The sequence below is a fragment of the Eufriesea mexicana genome, unplaced genomic scaffold, assembly GCF_001483705.2.
Source record: "Eufriesea mexicana isolate 0111107269 unplaced genomic scaffold, ASM148370v2 scaffold1018, whole genome shotgun sequence".
NCBI lineage: Eukaryota > Metazoa > Arthropoda > Insecta > Hymenoptera > Apidae > Eufriesea > Eufriesea mexicana.
This window is the reverse complement of record NW_016909145.1, coordinates 994159-1008039: the sequence shown is the minus strand read 5'-3', so window position 1 is coordinate 1008039 and position 13881 is coordinate 994159. Positions and strand designations below refer to the sequence as shown.

Below are 13881 nucleotides of genomic sequence, written 5' to 3'. Positions count from 1 at the left end.
CGCTCTTTATGGAAGGAAGTAGTACTAACGTTTCGATGCTGTGTCTGACCGTGAAATTCCGGAAGTACTCGCGCGAAGAATAGACTGTGAAATATACGATGAAGTATCGTACTATAAGATAACATGAGCCGCTGCGAGGACAAGTGTTGGTTAATAATTACATAATGAACGCGTTTTGGTAATTATTCGTGGTATCGATGAGAAGATGGTTAATCGGATGTTATATATGAAAATTTAGATACTAAATTCGGTACAGAATTTTGGATACGCGAGTTTATTTTGGGTAAATAATTTTCTTATTTTTCTTGCTAGAAAATTTCATTGCTCGTTACAGACTCATTGCAAACTTCGCTAAATAAAGTATTTTAATACTAGCAGCTACCAACCTGCTTCTAATATATATTATATAATACTATAAATAACTAACAATAATTTAAGTGGTACGATGAAAATAAATAGCTATATATAATCGTGTTATCGCGGCAATAAAAATAGAGGAAAATTAACTATACATTTTCAGTAATTACATAACGAAGAACCTGACACTAGTCACTTTGCTTAATTTGCTACTTTTAATAGTAATTGTAAGAATTGTATTGTTCTCATAACACGAATCAAGAGTTCTGAATGTACACAGAAATTACTCGAGCCTCGCAAAGTAAAGTCATCATTGCGAAAACTTGTTTCATCGTTAAGTAAGATTAACTTTACGATCTTTCGAGCTATCCTGATTTTTCTTCGCGAATATTTGGCAAATTTGGATCAGTGCAACATGCACTATCTCGATCTGGTACACGCGCTCGACTTTGAAACAAACGACGAAGGGTTGTCCCTTGGAGCCACAGCATCCGGCGAAAGTCTAGTGAGCCTCTTCTCTCCGTTCACGTGCACGCGAACAATGGGCTGTATACTTCAGGCCAGGTAACAATACTTCCGATAATAATACACGACGAACGTGAAAGTTGGTCGATGGCCAAGTTCCACCGGCTGGACTCGGCCTAAAAACAAAAGAGTTTGTTCGAAGGTCTTCCTCTCGAACAAAGATTCGAGATAATTGTGTAGTCCCACTAAGAGGACACCTATCGAATCTCTTATTCGATCGAGCCACGTCTGCCCTACGATTTTAGCGATAAATATAATCTGTCAGCGATCGACGATATTTATAACGTCGCATCGATCGTCACCTGTTCCTAGAATTAGACACGCATTCAAATTCCTATACCTTCTGTTCACGTGCAGTCAACAATCTCTCGGATATTCTTTTATATATTCTCTTATATACACCTAGGACTCTTTTCGCGCTGTGGACATGTACCGTCTAAAAAGAAACGTCCACACGAAAGGTCGTAATGCGATTGATTTGCAACAAAAGTATGGAGTTTTCGTTATCAGAAGAAATTCAGAAAAGCTGATATTTTTTTGAGATCTTTCGTATCTTGGATAAGAAATCGCAGAGAAGTTCGGATAACTTTTTCGCTTCAATTAAATCTGACTTGAGATCGGAAAAATCTAAATTTATACGTTTCCTCGATTATTACCTCGATTCTCCGAAATATGGCTAAAATTGTTCTTATTTTTATTTCGATACAAATGATTGATCATCGTTATCGTTGAAGGAGATAAAATAAAACGAGTAAATCAATGGATTCGAAATGCTGGAAGAGTCTCTCCAGGCTCACAAGATTCTTTGATAGAACACTGTGCAAGGCTCTTAGACGTGCACTATCAAATGCATATTACATGCGCGATTACATAATATCTAATGCATGACTACGTTTCTTTTATCGGATAGAATGTACTAGCATCGTAATTGTCTTAATTGCACGTGTGCTTATCTGGCTAGTACGAGTATACTCTATCATTCAGGGATCGAATCGAAGAGATTTTAATCGGTATATTCGATAGATACGGGCTCTACAAACCGTATTGGCGATCTGCCGAAAGTCACACTATAGTGTTGCTTACATTTTACGTAAGAAAGGCGGAAATGCAAATTTTACGTTCTATCCTTATCTAAAAATAAATTTGCTGAAAAATTTGATCCGAGATCCTACGTCAAGATCAATAACACGATTCTTTGGCCCCGTATTTTATCTGTCGAAAACATATTATTTTTAACCGGTATCAATAAACAATTGCATGATAATATTGTGGTCACAGCACTAACGTCTCTTTTTCCAACGTGATTTTTATCGTTTCAAATGTATATACGTGCATACGTAGATCAATACGAGGATACTGGTCGAGAGGATGAATTTCGATGAAAGTTACGAGGCTTCACCAAGATGGTTGTGATCCGTCAGGGTCGTATAAATTGAAAAATTGCTTCACTTGTTTACTTTATCGCCGAACGCCTTAATTGCTTTTTAATGAACGCTTGGCTTCGTGCTTTTTCGCGCCTTCCTCGTTGTTTGATTTCTCAATCTAAGCCGTTCGAATATTCCTCGATAGATTGCTTGAGATTACACGTAATGAATATTATAAAATAGCGTTATACAGAAAAATTGTTTTAATTAAATATTTATTAAAATTAATCGTAAAGTGATCCATCGTAACTAAATTTTTCAGAAGCAGAGGCTACTTGAGATGGTGCCCCTTACTCTGTTGGTTTACGAGGGAAAAAATAAATTCCAAGTACAAAAATTGATGGCCCATCTTGTATCATATATAGTGAAATTTAAATTTGTGCCAGTAATGCAATAGCTATTTTGATAAACATCCAGTTCGTACGAGTTTATACATGTTCTGACCTGATATGCACTTTCTCCACGTCTAATATTTAGGAATTATTAATATATAACAGATCTAGACAGCACTATCGATATTTTTATTAATACTTCCAAATGGATATATCTCGCGATAGACATCGCGATAATATCGATTCCTCCTAGAGAAAAATGAAAAGAAGAACGTGGTAATTCTGAAAATTCGAATATAGTAAATCGAGGTAAATCGGTACATACAAGGAACATGATTTCGAAAGGAACGATATCTCCGAACGTGACTGCTGTTTGTCACTGACGAATGACATTTTATCAGATGACGCGATCACGCGTAGTAAATCGAAGCCTGGATGATTAACCGCGCGTACACGGGCATGTATGACCGATTCGCGAGCCGTCTGGGAATAGTACAATGAAGAACAGCTTTACATCGGAGTCAACGAGGGCCTCCACGGACAGTCAACAATATGTTGCGTAACTTTTGCGTCGCGTTATACGTATTATCGTGAAGAGACACGAGTTGATTCCATCGCGTTGTCGAGTTTATTACAATTTTTTCTGATACACTATCTCCCATCCTCTCGTAAATACTTTAAATCAGCAAAAGGCTAAAATTCGCTTTCGAAGCTCCCGCGAACACGCTGACCTTGACACCCGCTGACATTTCAGCCAATGAGAAAATCACGTGTGAATATTTTTTAATGGCTGTATCGGTGAAAGTAGGTCTGCTGAAATATAACCAGTCGAACTCACGTTCCACCCATATTTTTAAACAAGTACTTACATTATCGCGTCTAATCTTGGTACCTTTCGTGAACCAAATTGCTGCAGCCTCTATCAATCTGCAAACGATGCAACGTGCTTAACTCCGCATACCTTGGTATCTCGACCAATAAGAAAAATATTATACGTGTGTGTATATTTCTTACGATTATATCAATGGAAGCACTTACATTTCTTCCACCGACCATTTTCTGAGCAGCTCATAGTACGTGGTCTTGCCCTAATCACCCTCTCTCCGATATCTTCCTTGCGCCAAACTACTACAGCCTCTATCAGCCTGCAAACGATGCAACGTACTTAACATTTCCCGGTGGCGGTGAAAAAGTTTCTGGTATACAACAAAACAGGCCTGTACTGCCATGGACCTATTTCACGAGCACACCGGAACGGCGAGACTTTAAGCACACTTCCGTTCCGGGAAGTTCGCCGGGAACTTTTCACCGAAAAGTTTATCAACGAGATAGAGTCGAGTAATAGGGACGCGCGGCCAAGCTATTTCTTAACAACTATGAAACAAATGCATTACGAAGTAGGTCGACGCTCGTTTTAAAACGATAGAAAAATGGCATTGTTACGCGGTATAAATAATTCGAACGAGTATACCCCACGACCCCCTTTTACGTTTTCTACGGAATTATGCGGCTAGAGAACAGTCGGGACAGTCCAGGTACCATTATTCCTTGCAACAATGACAAAGTTTGCGCGAAAATTCTCAAATAGTACTCGAACCTGTACGAGTCTCACTTCGTCTTCAATTTTGCTCGTGGCGAGGCTCGAAAATTATTATTTCGCGCTATATAGAGCGTCTCTGAAGAAAATGGCGTCCTTAACTTGTGAAGTGGAGCGTGCTAGATTGAGTGCGGCCGAATCAGTGCTAAGGCTTAGAATAAAGGATAGTAATAATTGATATTATTATTTCTTCGAGTGAATAACTTTGCTTAACGAGGCCATGGTAATTAGAGAGAACGCTACAACCGTCGGTAATGGAAAGAATTAGCTTAGAATATAAATTATACAGAAATCAGTAACTCAATGGCTATTTGCAAAAGCGACTATTATACGTCTTAAAAGTGACTACAAAGTTCGCGATTTTACGTATAAACGGATAAACAGGAACGCTTGCGAAATAATGGTACATTCATCTGGATCACTCGTAAAATTTATCTTCTCTAAAATATAACAAAATTTAGTACACTAATTTTGATTAAAAAATATTTACGTTGCTTGTCGTATTAAAAGTATACGATATCGCAGAATGGATCTCTTGTTAGCATGTTCTTGAAGCAAATTGAACGCCAATTTATGCGAATAAACTCGTATAAAACGTGGATATCGTTACTGTATTCCATCGGTGGCTCCTCATTTTCATTTTAAATTATAAATTATATTTTACAATAAGCCTCTTGTCTTCCTGTTGCATTCTTCCACGAAGACGTTCCTCGTGATATACAGTCTGCTGTAAATACGAGATAAGAAGAATAGGAAAAGATCGGTGGACAAGGTCTCTCTCTTACTCTTCTCCTCAAAGAAGAGAAAACGATTACTTTTCTTCACTTTCGTAAAATTTGATCTATCGGCGTTTGTAATATTTTTTCGCTGTAATTTTAGACGAAGATCTTGATCATATTATCCGCCTGATCTTTTCCATTTTGAATTTCAAACTCATTTGCAGCTAACACGATGCTAACGAGAGTCAAATTGGCGAGTAACATCGCGTTCAATGGTTTAACACCGTTATTGTATTAATTACATCTACAATTATCCAGGCAGGATGAGCACCGGAAAGCAAGGGTCAATTATCTAAATTGCGCGCGCAGAGCAAGCCACGAAGCATCGGAATTATCGTGTCACCATTGTTTTTCCAGCTTGTTGTATCTCATTTCGGAGATCTTGATCGTAAAACCGTCCAAAAAATTCCACTTTTTTTCCAACAGATGATTCATACCCAATTATTCATACTCATCAACATGTTTAGACATCGGTAAATACGATGCGATAGCAAAGAATAGCGAATGATCCAGAAAACGCGTACAAGTGGTGTTATAAAAATTCACTGGACAATTTTATCAAAGTGTTCATTGATTTATGAACAGTTTCCAGCGATCATTGACATGTACAAAATTTGCCGATCTAAAATGATTAGGAAAAATGAGACTCCTTTGAACCCGAAATGAACGCAACTTGGATATGCGTGAAATACATTCCTTCTTTAACGCTAAAACTATCGAATGTGTCGAAATGACTAATTTCAGGCTTTCTATTTTTACAGTTATCGAAAATATGCAGCTGTTTTGACAAAATAGTTGATCTTTATTAAGATAGATAGAACATAATTATATATACTTATTTGTCTACGTTATATCGCCATTTTTATTATCTATGTAATTATTATTATCTGTGTACCACATTTATATATACATTACAGATCGATGGAACTAGTATTTAGTTATATCGAATATTCGCTGTTATTAAAAGATATTTTGGTAAGCCTATTCTAACACTCGATATATTTCAGTCGATAATTTCTCGACAGTCTATGAAAGAATCCAGCTTTTCGATCTAAATTCCATCACAACATACCTTCAAATCTCGTTTCACAAAAATCTACCATAACCTGTTGATTGATCGATATCAAGTTAATATTTCAAATATCTCTCGATACATAATAGTAGTTAGTAACACGATAATCTCAGATCGCGATGATAATGATATCGTTTCACAGTGTATGTATCTACCAAGCGAATTTAACGGTACGACCCAACCCAAGTGAAAGCATTCGATGGCAAGCTCATCTCTGGCCAATAGATATAGAGTCCACTCGGTTCTTTTTTCTTCTCTTCCAGCTTTTTTTCTTTTCTTTTTTTCACTTTTTGTGTGTGACAGACAAAGGTGAAGCTTATGTAACTTTCATTGTGCCAACGTCGATACTAGCAGAGAGAACGCCGGCCCAGGATTTTCCATATTCAGGCTGCTTCATTCCCTTCGAGGGAAAAAGGCGTACGTGATCCACGAAACGTCCGCGTTTTACGTAGAATCGCTTATACAGACTTTTTCTCCACTTAACGCGAAACGATTCACCACGGTTTCACGTACACTCTGTGACGATGCCGTCTTAATCACCAGTGACCTTCGGGAATACGATTACAGGAGATGGTCTGACGAGAAATTGGCGAGGACTTGCATCGTCTCCAATATACGGTGAGGCAAATTGAAGATATCGAAGAACGCCTTGCCTCACCATCGATATCTTTCCTGCTACCTTTTCCTCTTGCTTTCGGATTGTTGTGTCTTTAAGTTTCCTTCTTATTCCAATTGTGCGACACGGTGCGCGAACAGGAGATCGAGGTATTAGAAAGCATGCTGAAGGAGCATTAGACTTCTGGTACTCGAGTGAACGTGAAAACGTGTAAATTTCTTAGTCAGATGAGGAGACCTTTTTCTTTTTCCTTTTTTTATTCTTTAAAGTTAAATATACTTCTTAACAAGCACAGCTTTCCTCAAAGTGTACACTTTTAGTCGCATAAACGTGGCATATTTACGCTTCCTTGTACTCCTTCGGCATATGGGAACACAATAGCAAAATTTCACGGGGGAATGAAACTAAATTGCAGCTTTGAGAACCACAGGAAAAAACATGATAAGTCACGTTTCTCATTTCTTCCTGCAGGGGAGTAATTTTAAGATTCGATACACCATCGGCAAATTCAAGTCGACCAAGACTGCTTTTTATTTATTTTCGGGATTAAATATACGTTTCTACCACCACTTGAACATTTAAAAACTTGTATTTTTGGATCACACAGTTTTTTCAACTGTGTCGCATTAAAGTATTCCCTTTCACATAATGAGAAAAAAGTTGTTCGGAGTAAGGCGATTTGTAGTTTAGAGTAAAATCAGAAAACTTCTAAATTTATAATATTCTGCTTATAGAGAAAGACGAGACCCTCGTGAATTGTTGTCTCATAACACGATTCATTGCAAATTGATTAAGGGGTCACCTTAAGCCCATGATTTTATCGCTTTTGCGTTTTCAGAGTCACGAGAATACGATACGTGGAACTCGTGCAACACGGTATCTCGAAGTGGGTCCCTGAATCGATATTGTTCGAGTCGTTTCCATAAGGTGAACGTTGACTACGTAGGATTGAATCATCTAATAGTGTCTATCTAATAGTAGCGCATTTATCATGAAATAACGCAAGATCTGGGGAAATAACGGCCTACCATTTAATAGTAGGTAATCGTGTCAGGGTAGACGCGAATTTCTGATTTACTCTTACAACGCAAAACGTTTTCCCTTTCTCCTGATTTTCTCGTTTTTTCATCCTTTTTCCATCTTTCTTTTTGTATCCTCTTTTTCTTAAGAATACATTTGAAAAAAAAAGAAATTAGTATTGAAATGCATTACAGAAGACACTGGATAATTTCTCGCTATAATTTTAAAATTAGGTTTCGTAACCATGACGTGACTCTCTTTTGTTTACATTGAAAAACGTAAGAAGCGATTCGATAAAATTTCAAATGCCTTTTCTTTTTCTATTTTATTTCTTTTTATCGTTTTATTTGCTGTTTATTATTTCTATATTTTATTTTGTTCATTTTAAGTCACATGTCTCGGTTCCAAAGACATCGTTATCTATGAGAGGTAAATTCTAAAATATTGATACACAGCGGCTGTCTTTTTTACTTTTGGAGTGATTTGTCAATAACGATTGCGATCATTTTTAATTTTAATGACAAGATAAACAAATATCTCGTGGTTATTTGTGAGTCAGATAATTGGTAACTTCAATTTACTTATTATAATCTAGATATAATTCAGACTATGTACTATAATTAAATTTATTCTGTACCTGTAATTCTTACTGAAAAATGTCTCGAATTGAAAGAAAAAGAAATACAATTATATTCACATATGAAACGTGAAGCAAAGAGATAAAAATTGAATACAATGAAATATACGATTTAATAATAAAAAATATTTCGTTATATATACACATATATCGCGCATATCCACTCTACATAATTATATAGATAACATTATCAAAAGAAACGTGCATCGAACGCGGTATAAATGCAAATTTTCGATCTCTCGAGCACGTATACGCTTATATACACATGTCAAACATTGCAAGATAAGAATTATTAATACCAGTGGTCAGAAACGCGAGAAGATCGTACAGTTATTATGTATTTCATCAGAAATCGAAGAAAAATAAAGACGATGAAATCTACGAAATTAATTGCCGTTATCGCACCTCAAACGTTATCGATCGTCGTTATCGATATTTAAACCCGATCAAGTACTAAAATACTCGAATAACGCTATTACGAGTAAAAGGGCAAATAGCGGCATGAAAGCAGCAAAAGCATCGTGAAGACGTTTCGAACGCTCGAAAATTTTGGTCACATGAATCGGTGATCTTGAATCGCACTTGATCCCATAATCTTAAAGAATATTTGCAGATGACAAGATAGAGGAAACGTGTTTGTCAGTGAATTGGGACAATTCTGGCGCCGTCGAGGCAATATTCGCGTCTTGAACGATATACTGCCCCCTATTGGCGACATGTAGCACGTGAAACACTTTCTGTGATTCGATATCGGTCTGAGTGGGAATCAATGACTAATCCTGTTCTTATTTTCGCGATTCTTTTTTCGAAGTGACGTTATCCAAGACACATCGGTTCTCTGATTAGTAATGTTATATAATTTATTTTTATATTAATATATCGTCTATTCTTACATCTGCAATAACAATAACGAAATCCACGAAATATATTGTTACAGAGAAATTTATAATTGTTTCAATTTCATGGACAAAAGTTTCAAGACTATCGAACGAAACATCACTGCAATCATACCACACAATGATAATGTTAAATCTGATATTACATAGCAAATAATTTTTAGTTTTTCGTCAGTATTTCTTGAGACTTTCTAGCGAAATTAATTTATTCGAAATGTAGTGTGTCTATCTATCTATATGCTTGAACGCAATTCTTAATAGTTTCGAGTTATATCACAATAGTGTTCGCGACGGTTCCTATAGTTTCAGCTTTTCAACTGCAACCTCTGGATATGTGCATTTGTTAATTTCACGTTACGTGTACGTATTGCAGTTCACGGAGTGTCGAGTTACGATGTCACTGGCGCTCAGAGACGATTGGAGAGCAACGAGGTGATTCATAAAGCTAATAACAACCACCAACACCTAACCGATTCGACAACTGATGAACGTGACGACGAACAAACCGTCTACGTAATCGAATTTGAGTCCGAATCAAACGAGAAAGTAGAAACTCTACAAAACAAGGGAAAAGGCGGACCAACTGGTAAGCAATCACTCTTCATTAATATTAATTATAACATTACGATTACTTAAGTAGCACTCAAAGGAATAATGCAAATTGATCCTTGTTTCACAATATCAATAATCCACGATAATCATTCAAACAGATGATAATAGATGTAATAATCGCTTATCAGGAGTCGGCATTTATTTCGAGACTATGATAAATGTCGGAATTTAGATTGTTTGGGCGGTTTAAAAAATTTGATGAACGTAAACTTTAAATCATATTTCACTGCTACATTCGGTGTTTTATACGCGTTTTAATTTATTCAAGATAAATTATTCGAATTAGAGTTTTGATCGCTATAGTTTAAATTGAAATCTTCCAACATAGGTATTCAAACATTTTCCCAAATAACTCAAAACGATCTTCATCTTAAATATTCGAACAAATATTTCGGAAATTGATTCAGGCCGACGAGAAGAGTATATTAATTCTCCAAATCTTTTGAATTATTCTTCTAACTGTTTCAATCCTACGTTAAAGATTCTTGAAAACAGGGAATTCTCACTGAGCAGATAAAATCAACAAGTAAACGAGATCTTCCAATTACTGTTAACAACTTGCACATAATTCAATCCTAATTTCACACGCAGCATTTTATTAACGCCTTTTCTTGTTCAAGAGTGCGTATTAACAAATTAATTATATTGTTAAACAACGGACTATCGCTTTCCCATATAAATCTTTACGCCTGCTGCCTCGAAACGGTGTATAGTAGATAGGCATATATGTTACATATTTAACATTTCCGATGGTTCTGTTATCAGAATCGGTAATGTCACGCATTACGATCCGTTCGCCGATTCTAACCGCGTTGTTCGAAAACTTTCCGCACGATCTTTATTCTATCATCGTAGCAAGATCTTGCGTGGTACACCACTGGTCATTCGTGACCAAATTTGGTACTATCCTGCTATCGACTCTGTGAAATCGATACAATCTTTTTTCGTAGATACGCTGCCAATTTGCAAGAAAAAGAAAGGGCAAAATAGAATCTTTTTCCATGAATATTGGACATGTTCATTAGAAAGAAAGGAAATTTGGAAAAGCGTTTCCTTAGGGTCTAACAAATGATCGTCGATGCAATTTAATAAATATATCTTTGCAATTGTACAGTTTGGAGGTACAAGCTAAGATATGGAAATGTTATAGTAAAAATATTTTTATAAGATAATCTCAAAATAACGAATTTCACCGTGTTATCAGTCAATCGAATATTTTCCATTATATCGTACGAGGTTCTAGACATTTTATTTTTATATTTTATATAAAATCTCTTCTGAGAAACATCTTTTCACAATAGCGTCAAGTACAATGAACTTGATTTTTAAATTTCCTATTGTTATTTTATATTTTCTACTTCTGACTCTTGTTAATCTTTTCAAAAATATTTACCCACGTGCAACTGATTAGATGACAATACATTGGAAAAAACTTTTCGTCATCGAAACAATTCGCTATCTAGAATGTTCGTACATTTCCAAAATGTTTTAAATTATTCTTAATAAGGAATTTTTATTTATTTTCGATTTCATAAGGTGATCTTTGGTCTGCGTGCAATGGAACTACTATGTTGATATGAGATATCGGATTTTTGTTGATTTTTATTTATATTACCTAATGTTTAATTGAACCTCATTAATGGAAATAGACTATTCGATCCTATATTACTGGATGTAATTTGCATAAGACTTAACGTGAGAGCAGCTGGTAATTGAGATAAATCAATTCTAGCATTGATTTGGTGCAAATTATCAAGGAATGTATGGCTGTGAACTAACTCTCCAGATGGTACCGTAACGAAAGACGTCAGCAGAGTAAACTAATAACTGCTCCTCCCAGTTCTATGTGCATACGTGTATCTGGACCGTAATCTATTGCTTTAGATTTTCGTACATGAGTTTGGGATCACTATCTTGAATATCATTTTATTATGTTTCGTGAGCTTCCCTAAAAAGATTTCTATTCGATAGGTAAAGAACATGTACGACTGACAGCACGTTGAAATTTTTGACAAATTACTTATAGGATGATACAGTTAATCATTTTAAGCTCGAATTTATTAATATTGGAAAAAGATAATTATTTTTAATTTTTATATATATATACATATATAAATGTTAAATAAGTAACTCGAACACTTAGTTAAGATCTAGAACGATTTCGGAAATGATCCACAATCATTTTATCCTATATTATTATGACAACAGTGTATACTGGATTATTATGATACAATGAAATTGGATTTTAATAAACAATATGCCATAACAAAATTTCTATCTGTGGGTGTTAAACAGTACGAAATTATTTTGCTATTCAAAAATTTGTATCTCGAATAAATATGATTAAATAATACTATGCACAGAATTTTCAACGAATAACTTACAGTCCATTGAATGCACGAAAAGATGCATTGCCAGTCATTAATTTATTCATTTTTGTTGATTTGTGCATTCTGGTAACATTCAAGTAACCAAATAATTTGAAATCGATAAAAGTGTTCGTGTACTTATACGCAATACAGTGCACACACCCAACGACACACCCTTCAAGATTATCACAAAAGCTTAAAGTATTTAGATATTCTATTAACATTTTCGTTCCTTTTTTTCACAGGCGGATTTCTTTTTGTTTCAGCCGACGGAAACAGTCAGAATCCTTTGGACCCATGGTCGATTGTCTGGTACATAGGTTCATTCGGCGGCCTAGTTGCCTTTTTCCTCATAGTCAGCTGTTCGGAATGGTGTTGCCGTCGTGGTGGAAGACCATTGACAGTTCCGTATGCCCAACGAGGTGAGGTGATCAACGGTGGACCGGTAGTAACGGAAACACCACCCCCGCCGTACCATTTGTTCGCACCTCCTCCATACGATTCTGTAAACTATGGTGAAATCATGGACAAAACTTCCGGTGAAAAAGTGGACATCTATGTGATATCAGTGCCGATTCACAGACCCGTGGTACAAGTTCCAGCCTAAAATTTCCTTATGATAATCCTCGAGCAGAGGATATACGGCCGAATCGAGATAGAAACGACACCGATTTAGTCGAAATCGATTGACGATCGTTCGTTGGCTCACCAGTGAACAATAGTACAAATCGAAGGAGGATGATATATCGTGTCGATCTTGAAGAATTCGTCGAAGCTTCCTCGTTGGTAGTCCCATAACTGGGAGCATTTTGACAATCGTCTGCCGATCCATTGGACAATGTCGATCGAAAATGTGTTATTGGTCGAGGAGGAATGAAGGACGAACTCGATAAATATACGAATTTTAAAGATCCCTAGAGTATAACGAATACTCGAGAGGAAGAAGAGAATTCTTGTTCGTCTTGGAAAGAACAAGCAATATTTCGCAAATTACAGGTTATTCGTTGTAGTTAAGAAACTTGAAGTCGGGAGAGCACTTGAGGAAACGTGAGAAGCTTCGTATCTCTACGACCGATGAAAATCGAAGACACCGAGCTTAAGAAGCCTGAAAGCTTCCAACACGTAGTTAACGAGTATTTAAAGAGAAACTGTCCATCTTTCTGAATGACTATGAACGAAAAAAGAAGTCGGAGAACGATGGGACAATCTCTAGGGTCAAAAAAGTACCAAAGAGGGAGGAAAGGAAAAACAGTACTGAAATCTTATCGTACTCCGACTAGGTCAAACCGAAGCAATGTTCTCTGTGATGATGCTCGTAAAACGAGCTGAAATTAGCGAAAAGAAATTTAGGCGCGCTTTTCAAATGAATCCGTTGTGCGGGTATTAATTGAAGGACTTTGTTTCTTAATAACCCGGATGGGAATTTTGTGCATTCAAGCTCGATCTCGTTCGATAAAGGAGCAAAGATTAAGAACAATCGCGAATATTTTAACGAATTATTTGCCCGCATCACTGCCTGGTTAGGTGAATGATTAAAATTTGAAATCATTCTAATCCTTCCAGCTTAACGTCGATACACACTGGTTTTGCATTCGATTCGTAATAGCCAGTTGGAAGAACAAAAAACTGCCATATTTTCATACAT

At 36.3% G+C, this 13881-nt stretch overlaps 1 protein-coding gene across 1 annotated transcript in view; it reads left to right on the top strand.

Annotated features, from left to right (window-relative positions):
• Nucleotides 1-12879, top strand: part of LOC108547401 (uncharacterized) — a 23500-nt gene extending 10621 nt beyond the window's left edge. The window contains exons 2-3 of the mRNA XM_017899904.1: nucleotides 9629-9841; nucleotides 12503-12879. Coding sequence (XP_017755393.1) covers nucleotides 9629-9841; nucleotides 12503-12843 — 554 coding nt within the window. The 3' untranslated portion in view covers nucleotides 12844-12879. The remainder of the gene's footprint in view (nucleotides 1-9628; nucleotides 9842-12502) is intronic.
• Nucleotides 12880-13881: the final 1002 nt, after the last annotated feature.